This window comes from Sus scrofa, chromosome 2 (genome assembly GCF_054392235.1).
Source record: "Sus scrofa isolate SSC_HxYL_T2T_F1_AM1 chromosome 2, Sscrofa_HxYL_maternal_Yorkshire_Landrace_v2.0, whole genome shotgun sequence".
Lineage (NCBI taxonomy): Eukaryota > Metazoa > Chordata > Mammalia > Artiodactyla > Suidae > Sus > Sus scrofa.
In genome coordinates this window covers 10,333,703-10,357,053 of record NC_139384.1, presented here as the reverse complement: position 1 = coordinate 10,357,053, position 23,351 = coordinate 10,333,703, and the positions used below count along the sequence as shown (strand labels likewise).

The window sequence follows — 23,351 nt, the reverse complement described above, 5'->3', positions numbered from 1 at the left end:
TGAGAGCTGCAGCTGCTAGCCTATGTCACAGCCACGGGCACTCAGGGTCCAAGCCACGTCTGCAACACACACCACACCTCATGGCAATGCTGGATCCTTAACCCACAGAGTGAGGCCAGGCGTCAAACTTCCATCCTCATGGGTACTATTTGGGCTCGTTTCCACTGAGCCACAATGGGAACTCCAGATTTATCTTTTTCCTGTTTTTCCTACTTTTTCTCTCACGGAAGGCTATCAACTCTGTGGTCTGCAATTAGTAGAGGATAAAGGTGGAGTGTAGGACAAGATGTTTTCTTTGAAAATCAGAATTTATCCTCATGTTGGTGGCACAGGCTGCCAAAATAGAGACTGAAGAATAGCAGGCTTATTAACAGACACCTGCTTCAGCCCCTCCCTTAGGCTCATCTAGGGAGAAAAGCCTGGCCGTTTCAGGTTGCTATTACGGAAATAAGCCATGCTGACATCATACATGATCCCCAGCATGGGTGCAGCAGTGTGTTCTAGTGAAAGCACTTACGGATCCATCCATTCATTTATTCAACATGGAATTATTGAGGACCTACTGTGTGCCTATCACTGGTACTGGAACCAGAAGATGGGAGGAGACTTCCCTCATCTGTACCATGGGGATCACGCCCTGCAGGGGCTCATGAGGAAACAGGGAGACTGCACGTGTCATCAACTGGGGCTGATTATTACGACTGTTATTGGTGGTTTCTCACCAGGAGAGGCATTGCTTATGGCTCCACAAGGACCACTTGGAAAACGAGTCTCACAAACTCTTTGCTTGAGTCTCCATTAAGCCAAAACCCAGTTGTATCTCAACACCTCTGCCGTTTTCTCCATCTGGCCCTTGCCACTGGGGGTCTGTTTATCTGTCTCCACGCCTGGGTGGTGGGCTCCTAACCCAGCCCTCTATCTCTGGGATCCACCACAGTACCTGGCACATAGTTCAAGTGCTTGGTAAATTTGTACTGAATGAAAACATGAAGGGAATGTCCTGTAGCTGACATTTTCTTGCCTGAGCGAAGTAAAGTGCAGATACTTTGGGTGAGTTGGGTGTGTTTTCCATCTTATTTATTCCTCCCTGTTCCTTCTTCCATCAGGACCTCCCTTTGCCTCTGACTCCTTCTGTCTAGCCTGGGCAACTATCTGGGTCTGCAAACGTGCCCAACCATGGCAGCTGGGACCAGGTGGTTTGTGTCTCTGCCCTCTGGAGGAAGCTCTGAAAGGCTGATGTCTTTGTGCATCATGTTCCCCCCTTTACACAGCCCCACCAACAGTATTTGAGGCCAAGATGAGGGCCATGCTGGGGCCTCAAAGGAGTGGGGATGGCTTGGGCAGCCACATGTGTCTGTCACCCCAGAAGTGGGACTGGGAAGGATAGTACAGGAGTGGGTGGCAGAGAGCTGATGGCTGGGGTGGGGGTGGGGGATAAGGGGAACATTCTAGTTTGCAGGGCGTCAACCAAAGCCCTTCTGGAGCAGAGGGCCACTGTCAAAGGTCCTCTGAGAGGGTAAGAATAGAATTTTTTTTTTTTTTTTGCCAGTCTTGTAGCACATCCAGGGGCCAGGGATTGAACCTGAGCCACAGCAGTGACACCAGGCACAAGGCGGTTCCTTAACCACTCAAGGATAAGGCACTGCCTAGCATCTATTTTTTTTTTTTTTTTTTGTCTTTTTGCTATTTCTTTGGGCCGCTTCCACGGCATATGGAGGTTCCCAGGCTAGGGGTCTAATCGGAGCTGTAGCCACCGGCCTACGCCAGAGCCACAGCAACGCGGGATCTGAGCCGCGTCTGCAACCTACACCACAGCTCACAGCAACGCCAGATCGTTAACCCACTGAGCAAGGGCAGGGACCGAACCCGCAACCTCATGGTTCCTAGTCGGATTCGTTAACCACTGCGCCACGACGGGAACTTCCTAGCATCTATTTTTATTAACCTTTACCATCCCTCTGAGAATGTGGCACAGTTTCTGGGATAGTCACACACTGTTCTGTAATCTAGAATATCCCTCTGGCACTTACTTGGGGCCACTTCTCCCCAGCTCCAATAATGGTTCTGGAAGAACCTGTCAATCCTGGTCTCTGCAGGGCAGGGCCATGTGACCAAGTTAAACCAATCAGAGTACCCACGACCCCCTCCGTGATGGTTGGTCCAGGGTTGGACACATGACCTCAGGTGGACCAATCAGAGCCCTCCCTGGTACCCCGATCTTCTGTGCGCTTGTTTCCCAAGGGGTTAGATGCCTTTTGGAATATAAAACCTTGGGGCAGGCAGCTGCGGAGTCCTTCAGTATGTTTAGAAGCCTGAGGGAGGAAAGGTAAGAGAGAGGCTAAGAGAGTCAAAGATGGGAAGAGGGAAAGAGCAATGGAGAGGAAGCGTGAGCTGATGGCTTCTGATGACTTGGGTCCAGTGTCTGAGATCTTTGGATCTGTGCTGATTCCTGGATCCCCGATCTCCACTATCTTTCCAAGAGGTCTGCCCTTCCCTTGGAAAATTCGTGGAGATGGGCTCCTCTCACTTGTGGTTCAGACTAGGTCGTCAAGTCCTGCGCTATTATGAAGCACCGCCCAGAGAGACTCAGAGAGAGGCGCTGGTTGGTAGTAGCACCATTGCAAAGGCAATCCTTTATTCTTTACTGAGAACAGGGCTTTTCAGAGCACCGAACCCCGTTCAAGCTGCCCTCCCTGGGCGAGAATGCCCTGGGTGTGAGGGAATGTGTGTTTGGAGGGGTTGGCCTGGATGTTGCTTGAAGCAGCCCCAGCATTTATGTGGCCTGAGCCAGGCCAATCCTGTTCTGTCCTTCATCATAAACAGTGAAGTACAGCCTTAAGAAGACATCACCCAGGATCCAAATCTCCCTCTGGTTCAAGGTATCCATGATATCCTCAAAGGTGCTGTAGCAGCGGTTATTATTAGCATTCTGGGAGAAGGAAAGACACAGCCGTGAGCCTGAGCCCTCACCTGCTGCTGCCCAACCTCCGTATCCAGATCCTAGTCTTCCCTTTGCCTTCAAGAGACTGGTTTTGTGGGAGGCCCTGGCCCCCACCCTGGCCACAGCCATTTGGTGATGAGTGGTCAGTGGTGGGTGGTGGGGGTGGGATCGGCAGTCGTGCAGCTTGGCCTGTAGAGGCCCCCCTCCTCCAGGTATCTGGGTTTCATCTCTCTCCTTAGGTGAGAGCTGAGTGGCTCTCTGAGCAGCTGAGGAAGCAGGGTGTCCATCGAAGAACCAGGCAGACTGTAGTCCCCCTCCACCCCTCCCTGCTGTTTCTTTCCTTCTGCCCCAGGCTGGCTGTTCCCTCTGCACAGAAGGCCTTTTCTTGCCCCTTTCCCCACAACCTGTTCTTTAAGGCTGCACTCAGCGCCTCTCCCCCAACCCCCACTCGGGTGGCCTTCCTGGACTCCTGCTCACCCTCCTTGGCCACTCCAGGCTGGGTTGGTTGACTTGCCCAGTGCTCCATTGTCTCTAGCCCTCATCAGCTGGATGTGCCCCTGGCATCCCTTGGCACAGCCCCCAGGGGTGCCATGGGCACAGAGCCCAGTGTCGATTTGCCTCCACCCCAGAGGGGCTTCTCACCCCTCCATGAGGTTGGGGGTTTACAATCATTGAAATTCCCTCTCTTCTTCACAGCCTTCTTTGAGCTCCTTCAGCCTCCTCTCAATTCCCATTGGGAGCTGATGTGTATTAACGCTCAAGTCTGAGCCAGGGGCTGTGCAGTCACTGTGTCCCCTTCATGCAGGAGGGCCTCCAAGCCCTGCACAGGGCTGGTCTGGTGTCCCAGCTCCCAGAGCAGGACCTGGGTCTTAGGAAGTGCAGGTGCAGCCTAGGACTCGGCAAACCCTCTAATCATCATCCAAACCAGGGCACTTTGGAGATGGGCAGGGAGACTGTGAACCACTCTGGCGGGACAACACACTGGCAGTGTCCTCAGCCACCCCCTTGTCCCTCAGCCTGATGATCACAGGGATTCTGTGTCATCCATCCGTGGGCCCTGGTTGACCGGAAGCTCCTTGAGGGCCAAGACCCTTAGTGGTCCCCTCTCCTTGTGCCTGGCACCGTGCCTGCCCGGGGTGGAGTCTCCATATGGATTTCAGGATGGTGGTTGTCCTAGTCTTCCCTTTGCCTTCAAGAGACTGGTTTTGTGGGAGGCCCTGGCCCCCACCCTGGCCACAGCCATTTGGTGATGAGTGGTCAGTGGTGGGTGGTGGGGGTGGGATCGGCAGTCGTGCAGCTTGGCCTGTAGAGGCCCCCCTCCTCCAGGTATCTGGGTTTCATCTCTCTCCTTAGGTGAGAGCTGAGTGGCTCTCTGAGCAGCTGAGGAAGCAGGGTGTCCATCGAAGAACCAGGCAGACTGTAGTCCCCCTCCACCCCTCCCTGCTGTTTCTTTCCTTCTGCCCCAGGCTGGCTGTTCCCTCTGCACAGAAGGCCTTTTCTTGCCCCTTTCCCCACAACCTGTTCTTTAAGGCTGCACTCAGCACCTCTCCCCCCACCTTGTGCAACCCGGGGATGCTGCAGCTTCCGCTCTGGGAGGCAGACGGGGACCATGGGTTGAGGTCCCTAAAGTGTCCTGAAAAGAGAATCAGGGAGACTTCCACGAGCCTGAGCAGGCTGGTGCTACGATGACCAACTTCCTCGGCTACCCAGGCCCAAGCAGGTGATTAGGGCACAGGATTGCCAGTGGGAAAACAGGACACATCCTGGACAAACTGGGAAAACGGGTCTCCTTAGGGAGAAGCTACCCAGCAGTGCACAGAGGTTGGCTGCATTCCTGAGACTGGAAAGCACATCAGACAGAGAGACGCCTCCTGACCCTGACCCACCCAGCCCCATCCCAGGCACACAGGGAGACAGGGGCTATGACAGAGGCCACCAGGTAGCTGTGACCCAGGAGTGGCCTCAGAACGAGAGGCAGGAGTTGAGCCCCTCACACAAGAGCTTCCATGTCTTTGGAGGCCCCTGGGGAATGCCGCTCATCGCCTGCCCGGGAGCCTCAGTGTCTGAGCCAGCCCAGGGGGCAGGGCTGGGGGACAAGCTCTCCCAGGGCACCCTGTGTCCCCCTCCCCACCACTCTAATGAGCATCTGCTGCCCCAGAGAACCTCCAACATTCAACAAACCCATGGTGTGGATTTACTGTGTGCTGGGCCCTGAGGATACCCCTTGTTCTTACAGACCTAGCATCTAGGAAGGTGGACATTCAGGAAACAAGTCCCACAAAGAATGAATTACCACTTTCTCCAGGCTAGACATGAAGAAGTGTGTACAGAGAATATCCAAGGGAAGAGCCTGATGTAGTCGGTGGGGGAAGAGGTAGAGGGGGGAGAATTCCCTGAAATGTGACAATGAAGCTGCAACCCAGATGATGAGGAGAAATCAACCAAAGGGGATGGAGGCCTTCTAGACAGGGTGACCAGCATGTGCCAAGGCCCTGAGGCACAAATGAGCCCGGTGCATTCAGGAACTGAAAGGAAATCAAGGAAAGTGAAATGACCAGAGCAAAGGAAAACAGAGTGGGGACAAGAGCTGGAGGACTGTTCTGGAGACAGTCGTGGGTGGGGGCGGTGGCAGCAGTGGGAGACTTCAGCGTGACCCTGGAGCCCCCTTTGTCCCACTGTCTCTCAGGATCACCTGGAGAGGGCAAATTTTTGGTTGTCCCCGCGGCTGCCAGGCCATCGTGGATACCGGGACCACGTACCTGCTTGGCCCATACGCAGAGGTGGACAAAATCCATTCTCTCATGAACGCAGTGCCCCTTCAGGAAGAGGTGAAGTATCAGGCCACAGGGTCACTCTGGGGCTCTTCTCCCAGGAAGGATCAGCTGAGCCAACCTCTCTCCCTCTTCCTCTAACAGTACCTGGTCCATTGTAATGCCAGGGACACCTACCCTGACATCATCTTCACCATTAACAATGTCGACTACCCAGTGCGAGCTCGTGCCTACATCCGAAAGGTGAGGGGCCAACCCTGGGGGCTGGTTCTTAAATCTGCAGTGTGTGGCACCAGTGCACTGCTGTATGCCAGGAGGAGGGGCCCCTCTACAGGCCAAGCTGTACCACTGCAGATCCCACCACCCACCACCGTATGGCTGTGGCCAGGGAGGGGGCCAGGGCCTCCCACAAAACCAGCCTCTTGAAGGCAAAGGGAAGACTAGGACAACCACCATCCTGAAATCCATATGGAGACTCCACCCCGGGCAGGCACGGTGCCAGGCACAAGGAGAGGGGACCACTAAGGGTCTTGGCCCTCAAGGAGCTTCCGGTCAACCAGGGCCCACGGATGGATGACACAGAATCCCTGTGATCATCAGGCTGAGGGACAAGGGGGTTGGCTGAGGACACTGCCAGTGTGTTGTCCCGCCAGAGTGGTTCACAGTCTCCCTGCCCATCTCCAAAGTGCCCTGGTTTGGATGATGATTAGAGGGTTTGCTGAGTCCTAGGCTGCACCTGCCCTTCATAAGCCCCAGGTCCCCCTCTGGGAGCTGGGACACCAGACCAGCCCTGTGCAGGGCTTGGAGGCCCTCCTGCATGAAGGGGACACAGTGACTGCACAGCCCCTGGCTCAGACTTGAGCGTTAATGCACGTCAGCTCCCGATGGGAATTGAGAGGAGGCTGAAGGAGCTCAAAGAAGGCTGTGAAGAAGAGAGGGAATTTCAATGATTCTAAACCCCCAGCCTCATGGAGGGGTGAGAAGCCCCTCTGGGGTGGAGGCAAATCGACACTGGGCTCTGTGCCCATGGCACCCCTGGGGGCTGTGCCAAGGGATGCCAGGGGCACATCCAGCTGATGAGGGCTAGAGACAATGGAGCACTGGGCAAGTCAACCAACCCAGCCTGGAGTGGCCAAGGAGGGTGAGCAGGAGTCCAGGAAGGCCACCCGAGTGGGGGTTGGGGGAGAGGCGCTGAGTGCAGCCTTAAAGAACAGGTTGTGGGGAAAGGGGCAAGAAAAGGCCTTCTGTGCAGAGAGAACAGCCAGCCTGGGGCAGAAGGAAAGAAACAGCAGGGAGGGGTGGAGGGGGACTACAGTCTGCCTGGTTCTTCGATGGACACCCTGCTTCCTCAGCTGCTCAGAGAGCCACTCAGCTCTCACCTAAGGCGGGGGATGAAACCCAAAAGCTGCAGATCTGGATACAGAGGTTGGGCAGCAGCAGGGTGAGTGCTCGGGCTCAGGCTCACGGCTGTGTCTTTCCTCCTCCCAGGATGCTAATAATAACCTCTGCTACAGCACTTTGAGGTGATGGGGGATACTCTGACCAAGAGCCAGACCTGGATCCTGGGTGATGTCTTCTTAAAGGTGTACTTCACCGTGTTCGATCGAGGACAGAACAGGATTGGCCTGGCTCGGGCCGCATAAATGCTGGGGCTGCTTCCAGAAACAACCAGGCCCACCTCCCCAAACACACATTCCCTCACACCTAGGGCATTCCCGCCCAAGGAGGGCGGCTTGAACGGGGTTCAATGTTCTGCAAAGCCCAGTTCTCAGTAAAGAATAAAGGATTGCCTTTGCAATGGTGCTGATACCAACCAGTGCCTCTCTTGGAGTCTGGGCGATTCCTGGTAATCCTGCAGGCCTGGACAACCTCGTCTGAACCACAAGTGAGAGGAGCCCACCTCCATGAGATTGCCAATGGAAGGGCAGACTTCTTGGAAGGATACTGGGGACTGGGGATGCAGGAACCAGAGCAGATCCAAAGATCTCAGTGACTGGACCCAATAAATCAGACTCAGCTTACTCTCTTCCCTGCTCTTTCCCTTCTCTCATCTTTGATCGAGTCTCTTAACTGGACAGCTTTCTGCCCTCAGGCATCTACACGAAATGAAAGACTCCGAAGCTTCCTGCCCCAGTGTTTTATTTTATTTTATTTTTACCTTTTTTTTCCCTACTGTACAGCATGGTGACCCAGTTACACATACACATATCCATTCTTTTTTCGCCCATTACCATGCTCCATCAGAAGTGACTAGGCAAGAGTTGCCAGTGCGACACAGCAGGATCCCATTGCTTGTCCATTCCAAAGGCAATTGTCTGCATCTATTAACCCCAAGCTCCCAATCCATCCCACTCCCTCCCCCTCCCCCCAGGCAACCACAAGGCTATTCTCCAAGTCCATGAGTCTCTTTCCTGTGGAAAGCTTCCTTTGTGCCATATATTCGATTCCAGATATGAGTGATATCATATGGCGTTTGTCTTTCTCTTTCTGACTTGCTTCACTCAGGATGAGAGTCTCCAGTTCCATCCATGTTGCTGCACATGGCATTAGTTCGTTCTTTTCTATGGCTGAGTAGCATTCCATGGTGTATTTATACCACAGCTTCCTAATCCAATCATCTGTCGACGGACGTTTGGGTTGTTTGCATGTCTCGGCTTTTGTGAATAGAGCTACAATGAACATGCAGTGGCATGTGTCTTTTTTAAGGAAAAGTTTTGTCCGGATATATGCCCATGAGTGGGATTGCTGGCTCATATGGTAGATCTATGTACAGTTTTCTAAGGTACCTCCATACTCATCTCCATAGTGGTTGTACCAGCTTACATTCCCACCAACAGCGCAGGAGGGTTCCCTTTTCTCCACACCCCCTCCAGCACTTGTTATTTGTGGACTTATGAATGATGGCCATTCTGACTGGTGTGAGGTGGTATCTCGTGGTAGTTTTGATTTGCATTTCTCTAACATTCAGGGCTGTTGAGCATTTTATCATGTGCTTGTTGCTCATCTGTACATCTTCCTTGGAGAAATGTCTGTTCAGGTCTTTTGCCCATTTTCTCCATTGGGTTGTTGGCTTTTTTGCGGTTGAGTTGTAGAAGTTGTTTGTATGTTTTAGAGATGAAGCCCTTGTCAGTTGCATCGTTTGAAACTATTTTCTCCCATTCTGTAAGTTGTCTTTTTGGTTTCTTTGTGGTTTCCTTTGCTGTGCAAAAGCCTGTCAGTTTGATTAGGTCCCATTGGTTTATTTTTGCTTTTATTTCTGTTGCTTTGGGAGACTGTTTTAAAATTTTAAATGCATAGGAGTTCCCATTATGCCTCAGTGGGTTAAGAACCTGACATAGTGTTCCTAAGGATGCAGGTTTGATCCCTGGCCTTGTGCAGTGGGTTCCATATGCCCCAGGTGTGGCCATAAAGAGAAAAATGAAAAAGAAAATTGCATTTTTAGGAGAATATTCAGTTTTGGGAGAAATTGTTCCAATGTGACACAGAGAGAAAGGAACAGAATATAAAACAGCAGGATCCCTGGGTTGCTAAGCACATGGAAGACACTGCAGCATCCTGGCCAGGCAAGTACATCCTGGAGCTCTTCTGCCTGGGTTCAAATCCCACCGCTGACACCTACCGGTCATGTGACCTTGATAAGTTCATCTCTGGACAGGAGTTTCCTCTTCTGTAAATTTGGAATGAGGATAGATCCTCTCACACGAATCCTCAAGAAAATGCACTTCAAGTGACAATGAGATATCACCTCACACCTACTAGTGTGGTCATTATAAAGAACAAAAGATGACAAGTGTGGAGGAGGACGTGGAACCCTGTGCTGGTGTGAGTGGACAAGGATGCAGCTGCTGGAAAACAGAAGGGAGGTTCCTCCAACACTTGAAAAGAGAATTGCTATTTGATCCAGCAGTCCCACTTCTGGGTAGTTATTCCCCCAAAATTAAAATCAGGATCCATCAACAATTGGATGGATAAAGGAAATGTGGTAGACATTCTCTACAAATGGAATATTATTCAGCCTTTAAAAAAGAAGGAAATCCTGCCTTTTTTCTCCCCCTTTTTAGGGCTACACCTGGGGCATGTGGAAGTTCCCAGGCTAGGGGTCAAATCAAGGCTACAGCTGCCCGCCTATGCCACAGCCACAGCAACAGAGGATCCAAGCCGTGCCTGTGACCTACGCCACAGCTTGTCGCAACGCCAGATCTGTAGCCCACTGAGCCAGGCCAGGGATTGAACCTGCGACCTCATGGATACTAGTTGGGCTCCTTCCCACTAAGCCACAACGGGAACTCTGATGTTTGTGGGTGCTTCTGATCATTGCTTTAGCATAAACCTTACAAACAAAGATGCTAGGAGAGAGGCCGTACTTATTTTAAGGACTAATATCTCCAAAAGATTACCAATTTACACTTTTACAAGATCTATCTTTTCCCTGTTTTTCCTACCTTTTCTTTCATCAAATCTCTCTGGACTGCAATTAGTAAAGGATAACTGTGGAGGGTGGGGCAAAAGGCTTGCTTTGAAAATCAGAATTTATCCTCATGTTGGTGGTGTAGCCTGCCAATACTGACACTCAAGAACAGCAGGCTTATTAACAGACACCTGCTTCAGCCCCTCCCTTAGGCTCATCTGGGGAGCCAAGCCTGACCTTTTCAGGTTGCTATTATGGAAATAAGCCATGCTGACATCATGCATGACCCCTGACATGGGTGCTGCAGTGTGTTCTAGTGAAAGCACTTAGGGATCCATCCACTCATTTATTCAACATGGATTAATTGAGGACCTACTGTGTGCCTGTCCCTGGTACTGGAACCAGAAGATGGGAGGAGACTTCCCTCATCTGTACCATGGGGATCATGCCCTGCAGGGGCTCATGAGGAAACAGGGAGATTGCACCTGTCATCAGCTGGGGCTGTTTATTTGACTGTTATTGGTGGTTTCTGACCAGGAAAGGCATTATAGTTCCATGAAGACAGCTTGGAAAATGAGTCTTATAAACTTTTTGCTGCACCTCCATTAAGCCAAAACCCAGTTCTATCTCAACACCTCTGTTGCTTTCTCCATCTGGCCCTTGCCACTGAGGGTTGTCTGTTTATCTGTCTCCATGTCCGGGTGGTGTGTTCCTAAGGCAGCCCTCTATCCCTGGGGTCCACCACAGTACCAGGCACATAGTAAGTGCTCAGGAAATTTGCACTGAATGAAAAAATGAAGGCAGGGAGGCATTGCTTTAGCTGACATTTGTCTTGCCTGAGTGAAGTAAAGGCTGGAACTGTGTATTGATTTGGGTGTATTTTCCATCTTTTTTTTTTTTTTTGTCTTTTTGCCATTTCTTGGGTAGCTGCCAGCCTACGCCAGAGCCACAGCAACGTGGGATCCGAGCCGCATCTGCGACCTACGTCACAGCTCACGGCAATGCCAGATCCACTGAGCAAGGGCAGGGATTGAACCCACAACCCCAAGGTTCCTAGTCGGATTTGTTAGTCACTGTGCCATGATGGGAACTCCTATTTTCCATCTTATTTATTCCTCTCTGTTCCTTCTTCCATCAGGGCCTCCCTTCACCTCTAACCCCTGCTGTCCCCAGCCTGGGCATCTGCCTGGGTCTGCAAACATGCCAAACAATGGCAGCTGGAACCAGATGCTTCTCTGGAGGAAACTCAGGAACACCTGAAGTCTTTGTGCACCCAGTACTGCCCTTTACCTGGACAGGCGGCCCTGCCAGCAGAATTAGAGGCCAAGGTAAGGGCCATGCTGGGCCCCTGAAAGGGTGGGGATGGCTCAGGTATCCACATGGTCTGTCAACCCAGAAGTGAGACTGGAAAAAACACTACAGAGGTTGGGTGGCAGAGAGCTGGTGACTAGGGGTTGGGGGACAAGGGAAATTGCAGTTAGCAGGGCTTCAGCAAGAGCCCTTCTTGAGCAGAAGGCCACTGTTAAAGGTCCTTGAGTTGAGAAGAATGGAATCTTTTTTTACTTTGTGGCCTGGCCCTTGGTATGTGGAGGGGCCAGGGAATGAATCCCAGCCACAGCAGTGAACCTAGCCGAAACACCAATCCTTAACCACTAGGCCACCTGGGAACTCCTAGCATCTATTTTTTTTTTTTTTACCACTTACTATCCCTCTTAGAAGGTGGCAGAGTTGCTGCAGTAATCACAACCTGCTCCTAAATCTGGAACATCCCTGTGTCACATCCTTTGGAGCCACTTAGCCCCAGGTACAGAGCTGTGGTTCTGGAGGAAACTGTTAATGAGATGCTGCCTGGCAGGGCCATGCGACCAAGTAAGCCAATTGTAGTACCCCAAGACCCCTCCACGATGGCTGGCCTGGGTTGGAAACATGAACTTAGGTGGACCAATCAGAGCATCCCTGGTACCCTGATCTTTTCTGAGCTTCTTTCACTAGGGGGTGAGATGTCTTAGGGATATAAAACCCAGGGGCAGAAATAGATCAACTGAACAGACCGATCACGAGAAATGAAATTGAATATGCCATAAAAACACTCCCTACAAATAAAAGTCCAAGACCAGATGGCTTCACAGGTGAATTCTACCAAACATACAAAGAGGAACTTATACCCATCCTCCTTAAACATTTTCAAAAGGTTGAAGAAGAAGGAACCCTCCCAAAGACATTCTATGATGCCGCCATCACCCTAATCCCAAAACCAGACAAAGATACCACCAAAAAAGAAAACCGTAGGCCAATATCCTTGATGAACATAGACGCAAAAAATATCAACAAAATTTTAGCCAACCGACTCCAACAACACATCAAAAAGATCATACATAGAACACACCTGCACACCATCTACAAAAATAAACTCTAAATGCCTTAAAGACTTAAACATCAGACAAGACACCATCAAACTCCTAGAAGAGAACATAGGCGAAACCTTCTCTGACATTAACCTTACAAATGTTTTCTCAGGTCAGTCTCCCAAAGCAACAGAAATAAAAGCAAAAATAAACCAATGGGACCTAATCAAACTGACAGGCTTTTGCACAGCAAAGGAAACCACAAAGAAACCAAAAAGACAACTTACAGCTAAAACATACAAACAACTTCTACAACTCAACCGCAAAAAAGCCAACAACCCAATGGAGAAAATGGGCAAAAGACCTGAACAGACATTTCTCCAAGGAAGATGTACAGATGAGCAACAAGCACATGATAAAATGCTCAACAGCCCTGATTATTAGAAAAATGCAAATCAAAACTACCACGAGATACCACCTCACACCAGTCAGAATGGCCATCATTCATAAGTCCACAAATAACAAGTGCTGGAGGGGGTGTGGAGAAAAGGGAACCCTCCTGCGCTGTTGGTGGGAATGTAAGCTGGTACAACCACTATGGAGATGAGTATGGAGGTACCTTAGGAAACTATACATAGATCTACCATATGAGCCAGCAATCCCTCTCATGGGCATATATCCGGACAAAACTTTTCCTTAAAAAAGACACATGCCACTGCATGTTCATTGTAGCTCTATTCACAAAAGCCGAGACATGCAAACAACCCAAACGTCCGTCGACAGATGATTGGATTAGGAAGCTGTGGTATAAATACACCATGGAATGCTACTCAGCCATAGAAAAGAACGAACTAATGCCATGTGCAGCAACATGGATGGAACTGGAGACTCTCATCCTGAGTGAAGTAAGTCAGAAAGAGAAAGACAAACGCCATATGATATCACTCATGTCTGGAGCGAATATATGGCACAAAGGAAGCTTTCCACAGGAAAGAGACTCATGGACTTGGAGAATAGCCTTGTGGTTGCCTGGGGGGAGGGGGAGGGAGTGGGATGGATTGGGAGCTTGGGGTTAATAGATGCAGACAATTGCCTTTGGAATGGACAAGCAATGGGATCCTGCTGTGTCGCACTGGCAACTCTTGCCTAGTCACTTCTGATGGAGCATGGTAATGGGCGAAAAAAGAATGGATATGTGTATGTGTAACTGGGTCACCATGCTGTACAGTAGGGAAAAAAAAGGTAAAAATAAAATAAAATAAAACACTGGGGCAGGAAGCTTCGGAGTCTTTCATTTCGTGTAGATGCCTGAGGGCAGAAAGCTGTCCAGTTAAGAGACTCGATCAAAGATGAGAGAAGGGAAAGAGCAGGGAAGAGAGTAAGCTGAGTCTGATTTATTGGGTCCAGTCACTGAGATCTTTGGATCTGCTCTGGTTCCTGCATCCCCAGTCCCCAGTATCCTTCCAAGAAGTCTGCCCTTCCATTGGCAATCTCATGGAGGTGGGCTCCTCTCACTTGTGGTTCAGACGAGGTTGTCCAGGCCTGCAGGATTACCAGGAATCGCCCAGACTCCAAGAGAGGCACTGGTTGGTATCAGCACCATTGCAAAGGCAATCCTTTATTCTTTACTGAGAACTGGGCTTTGCAGAACATTGAACCCCGTTCAAGCCGCCCTCCTTGGGCGGGAATGCCCTAGGTGTGAGGGAATGTGTGTTTGGGGAGGTGGGCCTGGTTGTTTCTGGAAGCAGCCCCAGCATTTATGCGGCCCGAGCCAGGCCAATCCTGTTCTGTCCTCGATCGAACACGGTGAAGTACACCTTTAAGAAGACATCACCCAGGACCCAGGTCTGGCTCTTGGTCAGAGTATCCCCCATCGCCTCAAAGGTGCTGTAGCAGAGGATATCATTAGCATCCTGGGAGGAGGAAAGACACAGCCATGAGCCTGAGCCCGAGCACTCACCCTGCTGCTGCCCAACCTCTGTATCCAGATCTGCAGCTTCTGGGTTTCATCCCCCGCCTTAGGTGAGAGCTGAGTGGCTCTCTGAGCAGCTGTGGAAGTGGGGTGTCCATCCAAGAACCAGGCAGACTGTAGCCCCCCTCCCCCCCTCCCTGCTGTTTCTTTCCTTCTGCCCCAGGCTGGCTGTTCTCTCTGCACAGAAGGCCTTTTCTTGCCCCTTTCCCCACAACCTGTTCTTTTTTTTTTTTCTTTTTTAATTTTTGTTGTTGTTGTTGTTGTTGTTGTTGTTGCTATTTCTTGCACAACCTGTTCTTTAAGGCTGCGCTCAGCGCCTCACCCCCCCACCCCCACACGGATGGCCTTCTGGATCCATGCTCAACCACCTTGGCCACTCCAGGCTGAGTTGGGTCACTTGGCCTGGTGCTCCCTTGTCTCTAGCCCTTGTCATGCTGGGACTTCCCCTGGCATCCCTTGGCACAGCCCCCAGGGGTGCCGTGGGCACGGAGCCCAGTGTCGATTTGCCTCCACCCCAGAGGGGCTTCTCACTCCTCCAAGAGGCTGGGGGTTTAGAATCATTGAAATTCCCTCTCTTCCTCACAGCCTTCTTTGAGCTCCTTCAGCCTCCTCTCAATTCCCATCGGGAGCTGACGTGCATTAACGCTCAAGTCTGAGCCAGGGGCTGTGCAGTCACTGTGTCCCCTTCATGCAGGAGGGCCTCCAAGCCCTGCACAGGGCTGGTCTGGTGTCCCAGCTCCCAGAGGGGGACCTGGGGCTTACGAAGGGCAGGTGCAGCCTAGGACTCGGCAAACCCTCTAATCATCATCCAAACCAGGGCACTTTGGAGATGGGCAGGGAGACTGTGAACCACTCTGGCGGGACAACACACTGGCAGTGTCCTCAGCCAACCCCCTTGTCCCTCAGCCTGATGATCACAGGGATTCTGTGTCATCCATCTGTGGGCCCTGGTTGTAGTCATGCTTCATGAGGGCAGATGCCCTTAGTGGTCCCCTCTCCTTGTGCCTGGCACCGTGCCTGCCCGGGGTGGAGTCTCCATCTTTATTTCAGGATGGTGGTTGTCCTAGTCTTCCCTTTGCCTTCAAGAGGCTGGTTTTGTGGGAGGCCCTGGCCCCCTCTCCAGCCAGGGCCACGTGGTGGTGGGTGGTGGGGTGGGAACTGCAGGGGTGCATCTTGGCCTGTAGAGGGCCCCCTCCTCCTGGCATCAAGCAGCGCACTGGTGCCACACACTGCAGATTTAAGAACCAGCCCCCAGGGTTGGCCCCTCACCTTTCGGATGTAGGCATGAGCTGGCACTGGGTAGTCGACATTGTTAATGGTGAAGATGATGTCAGGGTAGGTGTCCCTGGCATTACAATGGACCAGGTACTGTTAGAGGAAGAGGGAGAGAGGTTGGCTCAGCTGATCCTTCCTGGGAGAAGAGCCCCAGAGTGACCCTGTGGCCTGATACTTCACCTCTTCCTGAAGGGGCACTGCGTTCATGAGAGAATGGATTTTGTCCACCTCTGCGTGTGGGCCAAGCAGGTACGTGGTCCCGGTATCCACGATGGCCTGGCAGCCGCGGGGACAACCAAAAATTTGCCCTCTCCAGGTGATCCTGAGAGACAGTGGGACAAAGGGGGCTCCAGGGTCACGCTGAAGTCTCCCACTGCTGCCACTGCCCCCACCCACGACTGTCTCCAGAACAGTCCTCCAGCTCTTGTCCCCACTCTGTTTTCCTTTGCTCTGGTCATTTCACTTTCCTTGATTTCCTTTCAGTTCCTGAATGCACCGGGCTCATTTGTGCCTCAGGGCCTTGGCACATGCTGGTCACCCTGTCTAGAAGGCCTCCATCCCCTTTGGTTGATTTCTCCTCATCATCTGGGTTGCAGCTTCATTGTCACATTTCAGGGAATTCTCCCACCACCCCCTCCCATCTCCCGACTAGATCATTCTCCACTCTTGGCCTTTCTCTGTACACACTTCCTCATGTCTAGCCTGGAGCAAAGTGGTAATTCATTCTTTGTGGGACTTGTTTCCTGAATGTCCACCTTCCTAGATGCTAGGTCTGTAAGAACAAGGGGTATCCTCAGGGCCCAGCACAGAGCAGATCCACGCCATGGGTTTGTTGAATGAATGAATGAAGACATGAATGAGGGACAACCAGAGCCCTGATTCTGGTGTCTGAGCAATAACGGGTCAACACCCAGAGGGACGGTGGAGATTCTCTGGGGCAGCAGATGCTCAGAGTGGTGGGGAGGGGGACACAGGGTGCCAAGGGAGCGGCTGTCCCCCAGCCCTGCCCCCTGGGCTGGCTCAGGCACTGAGGCTCCTGGGCAGGTGATGACTGAGCGGCCCAGGGGCCTCCAAGGGACATGGAAGCTCTTGTGTGAGGGGCTCAACTCCTGCCTCTCGTTCTGAGGCCACTCTTGGATCCCAGCTCCCTGGTGGTCTCTGCCATAGCCCCTGTCTCCCTGTGTGCCTGGGATGGGGCTGGGTGGGTCAGGGTCAGGAAGTGTCTCTCTGTCTGATGTGCTTTCCAGTCTCAGGAATGCAGCCAACCTCTCTGCACTGCTGGGTAGCTTCTCCCTAAGGAGACCCGTTTTCCCAGTTTGTCCAGGACGTGTCCTGTTCTCCCACTGGCAATCCTGTGCCCTAATCACCTGCTTGGGCCTGGGTAGCCGAGGACGGTTGGTCATCGTAGCACCAGCCTGCTCAGGCTCGTGGAAGTCTCCCTGATCCTCCTTTCGGGACACTTCAGGGACCTCAACCCATGCTCCCCGCCTGCCTCTCAGCACGGAAGATGCAGTGTCCCTGGTTGCACAAGCATTTCTGGGCCCTTGTCAGGACCCTGGTCAGGAGGCGTGAGTGAATATAAACTCTGAGAGGTGTGCGTGTCTGTCTGTGTATCTCTATGTCTGTGTATGTTCGTGTGTCTGTGTGACTGTGTGTGCCTGCCTGTGCGTCTTTTGTGCCTGTGAGTGTCTACATTTGTCTTTGTGTTTCAGAGCGTTTTTGTGTGTGTGGAGTGTATGTGTATGTGTGTATCTGTGTGTGTGTGTGGTGGTGCATCTGTGAGTGCATGTGTGTGAGCCTGTCCATGTCTGTGTGCATGTGTGGGGACATCCCTCAGGGTGGCCCTCAGAGGGAGGGGCTTACCTGTCCAAGGCGATCTGCCAGTAGTTGGGTTTTGTCAGGGGCACCCACTTGAGCTCTCCTTTATAGAAGCTTCTGTCCACGCCACCAAATATCACTGCACTGCCCTCCTCCTTCCTGTTGAGAAGAGGAGAGGGAGAGGGAGGGCTGAGTGTAGGAGAATAATGGGTGGCTTTTCTCAAATTCGGCCACACACCAGGCACTGTTGAGGGCTGTGTTTATCCACCCCTCACAGGCACTGCTAAGATCCCATTTTACAGATGCAGGAATTGAGGCATGGAGGGTTGAGTACCTGACTGGCTAATGAGTGGCCCAGAAGAGGTTTGAACCTGGGCATCCTGGCCAGGCTCTGAGCACCCACCCTTCCTGGAGGGCCTGGTCCCTTCCCGCAATCGGCCTGCTGACAGAGTCCCTCAGGGGACCCCAGCCTGGAGGGCTGTGGCTTCCACTGGGCCAGCCTGTCAATTTTCAGGAAAGCTGAGACCTGAGGTCACTAAGGGCATGGATCAGGCTCACCCAGGGCCAGGTTCCTGGGCCTGTGACCTGAGCCATCCATGGGCCCCCCGTTCAGCAGGGCCCCGTGCCTCTGCCATCTCTGTCCTGAAACTCAAGCTTTTTCCACAAGGGGTCCCACATGTTCCTTTCGCACTGGCCCCTGCCAGTGCTCTAGCTGCTCCTGGGCTCCTGGTCAAATGTGAGTGAGGAAGAAAGAGTCCCCCCATCCCTGTCCTTCCTTCCTTATCGAATCCGTCAGCGAATCCCGTTCTCTCCTCCTCCCACCTGAATCCTGACCCCTCCACTGCTCCTCCTCCTCCCTCCACCTCTCTGGACCAAGTGCTGCTCTTGGCCCCAGGAGCATGGCGTGTTCCATAAACCTTTATTTACCAAATCCGGGTGCATGGCCAACTGTGGCCTTGAGTCCCATTTGGTTGATCTTATTCTTAACTATCAGTGTCTAGAAACATCTGCATCACATAGTCTAGAATTTTTCATGCAACTGAAAGCGTCGTACGGCTGATGTGGCGAGAGGGCTTGTCTAGCTGAGACTTACGTGCTCAGGTAGAAGGCAAAGACAGGCTCAGAAATTTGCCCTTGCTTCTTTAGGTTGTCGAAGATGGGGGTGGTCCCTTTGAGGGCGAGGCTGGGAAAGCCCAGGCCCAGGAGGCCATCAAAGACTCCATGTTCAAAGGCCTCACCGGTCTCCAACTGGCTCAGGCCAAATACCTGGTTCATGGTCCTGAGACTGCCGATCTGCGGGAGAGGGGGTGTTCCCACGTGGATTTTTAAGCAGGTCTGGGGCTGGACTGGGGTGAAGGGGATAAGAGATGCCATTAGCTTGCAGAGAACTAAGGCCTGCCTGGGCCCTGGCTTGACCATAGGCTGAGCTGGACCAGGATTTGCCTCCATTTGTTCAGGGCTGTGGATTTCAACCCACAGCTGCTCCATCTGCAAACACTGTCTGTAGTTAGTAGACTGGTCTTATGCCCTTGTCCTGGGGGGAGAGTGAGACTCAGGGCAGGATCAAATGGTTCCCACCTGAGGAGAAATGAGTAGAGGGCAGGGTAGCTTTCTCTTTGGCACCCCTGGGATCTGATGGCAGAAAGGGATGGGTTCGTTGCTATGCGTTGTCGATTCTGCATCTACACAGTAAGACAAATGCCCATTGTAAAAGGTAGCTTCAAGGTTCTTATGAAAATTCTGCCGAGAAACATGCGGAGTGTGTGTGTGTATGTGTGTGTGTGTGTGTGAGAGAGCGAGAGCGACAGAGAGAGTGAGAGAGAGACAGTGAGAAAGGGAAAGAGAATACCCTGGCCCTTTGGAGGAGGCTGGCCTTAGTTTTAATTAGATTCTCCAAGACCACCTAGAGTAAGAGTGCACTTAGCAGGTTGCTCCCACATCTTTGGCCCCCTGCCTCCCCTGCCTGAGTGCCTGAAGCCCTGGGCTGCTCCCCAGGGTCCCCAGATCAGTTTTATTCTCTCCCCCGAAAGCCCCACAACAGCTTAGTTCTGACTGGCCAGCCCAGCTTCACCGCTTACCAGATGGGTGGGTGACCTTGGCCAAGGCCCTTGTTCTCCGCACCTCAGTTCCCTAATCTGTACAAAGGAGGTAATGACAGTACCTGCTGCAGGGGAGAGGGGCTGCAGAATTAAACAATGGTCACAGTGGAAGTGCCTGGCACAGTGCCAGGCCTAGTGGGGGAACAGAAATGTGTGTGTTTTACTCCCCCCCTCCCCGCTGCCAGCAAAGTGGCACCTGAGCAGCAAATCCACACGCAAACATTTCTCTGGGTTAGCTCTTCTGAGAGTTTGCATGTCAGCAGGTGCACTTCCTCCCCAGGGCAGGTGGGGGGCGAGCCACTCGGAACTTTGGGAAAGGCAGGCCCTCCCAAGGGATCTGTGTCTGCCTGGGAAGCAGCAGTCCCTTCCAGGGCCAGCCCTGCCTGAGCTTGCAGTTTCCACATTACCCAAACAGTGTCATAGCCAAGGAATCCTGAAATCTTTCCAGAGCCGTATTTCAACTCGAAGTTTTTGCCCGGGAGGCGGAAGGTGCTGGAGTGGGAAGGGTTGAAGGACCTGTGTGTAACTGCAGACAGAGGAGATGAATTTCCATCAGCTTGCTGAGGTCTGAGGAGGGGGTCGGGGGGAGCACAAGGGGGGGCAGGGAGGGCACTCACCACAGGCCTTGCTTTTGCAGTAGCCGGAGGGCACCCACAGGTCAGCTGAGCCGGTGTCAAAGACGACGCTGAACTGCTGTGGGGGTGTGCCGATGGTGATGTTGCCCACGTAGGCCATCTATAGGGAGCGGGGAGGGGTGATCAAGGCAGGCCTGGGTGCCCTGGTCACCCTGGTTTCCCAATGTGCCACCAACCTCGAGGTGTCCCATGGCACCTAACATCCCTTGTGCACGGCCCCACCTCACAGCCTGTGCTCAGACCAGTGTCTCATTGGAGCAGCTCTCCAGTGTCCCCCTCAAGGCCCAGCCTGAGCACTTCCTTCTCCTTCCTTCACCCAAACTCAAACCTTGTCCTGTCAACAGCACGCAGTTGGCCCTTTATTGCGACATTCATTTATTCTTTGTCTGTGTCTCAGACTGAGATATGCATTCTTGAGAAAGATAAAGGCCTTTCTCAAAATCAGTAGCCATGGGCGTTCCTGTCGTGGCTCAGCAGTTAACGAACCCGAATAGTATCAATGAGGACACGGGTTCCTTCCCTGGCCTCACTCAGTGGGTTAAGGATCTGGTGTTGCCATGAACTGCAATGTGGGTCTTTAGACACAGCTCGAATCCCCCCGTTCCTGTGGCTGTGGCGTAGGCCAGCAGCTGAACGTCTGACTTGATCCCTAGTCTGGGAACCTCCATATGCCATGGGCGTGGCCCTCAAAAGGCAAAAGAGACAAAAAATAAAAAATAAAATCAGCAATCATAACCATAGGGTATTAAGTTTTTATAGCATCACCCACCGTAGGAGCTCAATAACTTTTACTCGTATCATTTTGGGGTCTACAGAGGCTGGATGGACTTCCACTGTCTGTGGCCTCAAAGTTGCTTTGCAGTTGGCTTTATTGTTTAGTTAGACATGACTCACCCTTCATCTGTAACTAAGTGGCTCCCTTAGTTCAAAAAGAAGAATCTTGGGAGTTCCAGCTGTGGCTCAGCCATGAGGAACCCCCCTAGGATCTGTGAGGATTGGGTTGGATCCCTGGCCCTGCTCAGTGGGTTGAAGAATGGCGTGGCCGTGAGCTGTGGTGTAGGTAGCAGACGTGGCATGAAATGCCTTGCTGTGGCTGTGGTGTAGGCTGGTTGTTGGCAGCTCTAATTCAACTCCTAGCCCGGGAACTTCCATATGCTTCGAGCGCAGTGCTGCCCCGCCCCCCAGTCCCCCAAAATTTCCTCTGGCACAGAAATGGAGGTTTACCTGCCACCGGGTCATCTCTGGGCCCAGTCACCACAGACCAAGAGTTGAGGGTGGGAGTGCCTTCTCCTCTGGGTGTGAGGTGCCAGATCCCCCTGTGGTTCTGCTTCCTGAAGGGGCTCCAGCCCCAACATCCCTCCTGGCCCCTCCAGGGGAACCCCAGGCTTGACCAGAGCACCAGGGGTACCTATGGGGCCTTCATCCCCTTTCACTCACATCCAGGTAGTTCCTCAGCGGGTGACAAGCGATTTTCTGGTTCTGGATCATTTTGTAAGGATGTTCCTTGAGGAAATTTTTCAGCAAGCCTTTTTCTCTGAGGCTTTCTCGGACGGACTTGACCTTCGTGAGAGGGATCCTTTCACGGTGCATTGGGAAAAGGAAAAAAACAAGAGATAGCCAACAGCTGCCCATGTTGTAGAAGGACTGTCACCCTCCATTGTACCGACGCTGTGTGTTTTCCAAGCATTGTTATGAGGAGTGTCATCCTGCAAAGACCATGGCAAGGGCCTAGGTTTGAATACAGGTTCTTTCCTGTAATGTTGCAAAAGCCATGGGAGCCCTTGGAGCCTCAGAGCCTCCAGTGGCACCCAGGTTGAATGCAATAGCCCCCGCCCCCTACATAGAATGTTCTGGCTGTTAAGGAAGAGGATGGAAGTCATGTGCCTTATGTGTGGGAAGTCTCCACCATGGTAGCCGATCCCATCGCTATTGTCATCCAAGAGTATCTGCCTCACAGTAGCTCTGGGAGGAGGCAGAAGGGGGATCGTGATCCTCTTTTTAGAGAGAAGGACTTTGAAATGCAGGACAGGGAGTCTGTGACTTGGCTGTGGTCATACTGCTTGTTAGAGGTCAAAAGGCCTAGCAGTAGGCCTCCTGATCTTCCTCCAGGGCTGAAGCCGAAGAAAGGGATGAGAGATGGAGCCAGGAGATGGGGAATAAATTGTGCCAATTAAGAGGCTAGCGAATGAGGAAGAATCAGACTTGAAAGGAAAATGAACAAAACCTCCGAGTGTTCTTCATGGGTAGAGTCAGCCAGAGAGTTGGAGAGAAAGAAGAGAGATCCACAGGTGAAGCCCTAGAAACTCATAGACACAGAAATGGAGAGAGAGCCGAGAGAAGACCTAGGAGCAAATGCAGGAGAAATGCTTTCCACGGGACCTCAGTGACAGTTGCACAGGATGTGCACTGAACAAATCCAAGGAGTGCCATTTTTCATATGGGTTGTGATGGGACTGGTGCCCCCAGAGTTGTGCAATTCTGCAGGCCTTCCCCAAGACCCTTGGGCCCCATGGTTCCCATGCAAAGTACTTATCAGTCTGTGAGAGCTGAGGTTTAAGACTGTCAGGAATGATGGCATTCCCTTCTAACCCCAATGTGTGGAGGAATAAGAGGATGCCAGGGCGACAAGAAACCTCCCATAGAGAGAGATGCTGTCAGTTCTAGTCCCCGTACTTACATGACTAAGCAGTCTGAGAGGGCCACCAGCCCAAGGATCACAAGCCACTTCATGCTTCTTTCCTGGGTCCAGGTACTCAGGAAAGAGGGAGTTCTGAGCATGCAGTGGTGGCTGGAAACTCCTAGTTATATATGCTCTGACATGCCTGTATCGTCCCCTCTCGGCCACCAATGGACCTGATAAGAAATACAGACCTCCTGATAAGATCTTAGCCTCCATCGATATCTTTGGCGGTGGACTTGGAAAATTCTCAGAATACAGAGATTCTACTTCTATGTCTTCCTTGGGGCTTAACTGCACAACCAAATCAAAGTGCGGGGACTAACAAAGAGCTGGGAAGCTCTTGTGACATGGGAGATGAAACACTGCTAATAATGTGATAAAAATAAGTGCTGGGGGCCATGCTTGAC

The 23,351-nt window shown here is 52.2% G+C and overlaps 1 protein-coding gene and 1 long non-coding RNA gene across 3 annotated transcripts; one reads left to right on the top strand and one right to left on the bottom strand.

The window, feature by feature from the left end:
* Window positions 1-2,603: 2,603 nt before the first annotated feature.
* On the bottom strand, window positions 2,604-23,044 carry LOC146405085 (pregnancy-associated glycoprotein 2-like). Of its 2 annotated transcripts, none has more exons than XM_085010995.1 (9): window positions 22,942-23,044; window positions 21,702-21,840; window positions 20,247-20,364; window positions 20,037-20,155; window positions 18,624-18,823; window positions 17,576-17,689; window positions 15,893-16,034; window positions 15,707-15,805; window positions 2,604-2,929 (listed from the first exon to the last, which is right to left on the bottom strand). In XM_085010995.1, the coding sequence occupies exons 1-9, from the start codon at window positions 23,040-23,042 to the stop codon at window positions 2,774-2,776; spliced, it is 1,188 nt and encodes a 395-aa protein (XP_084867121.1). In that variant the 5' UTR covers window positions 23,043-23,044; the 3' UTR covers window positions 2,604-2,773. The 2 variants fall into 2 exon arrangements, with proteins under 2 accessions (XP_084867121.1, XP_084867120.1); XM_085010994.1 differs by lacking the exon at window positions 2,604-2,929 and adding an exon at window positions 13,845-14,378.
* LOC146405086 (uncharacterized) lies at window positions 5,630-7,514 on the top strand. The gene is made up of 3 exons (XR_014836944.1): window positions 5,630-5,769; window positions 5,857-5,955; window positions 7,201-7,514. It is a non-coding gene; the product is annotated as an uncharacterized LOC146405086 (long non-coding RNA).
* Window positions 23,045-23,351: the final 307 nt, after the last annotated feature.

Bases quoted from the DNA above. Each gene is read 5' to 3' on its own strand.
- LOC146405085 (XM_085010995.1), bottom strand. From the start codon at position 23,042: ATGCTCAGAACTCCCTCTTTCCTGAGTACCTGGACCCAGGAAAGAAGC. The intron at 20,365-21,701 runs GTGAGTGAAAGG...CGCTCCCTATAG, and splicing joins CGCTGAGGAACTACCTGGAT to ATGGCCTACGTGGGCAACAT. The intron at 2,930-15,706 runs GTGAGGGGCCAA...TCCTTCTCCCAG, and splicing joins CTCATGCCTACATCCGAAAG to AATGCTAATAATAACCGCTG.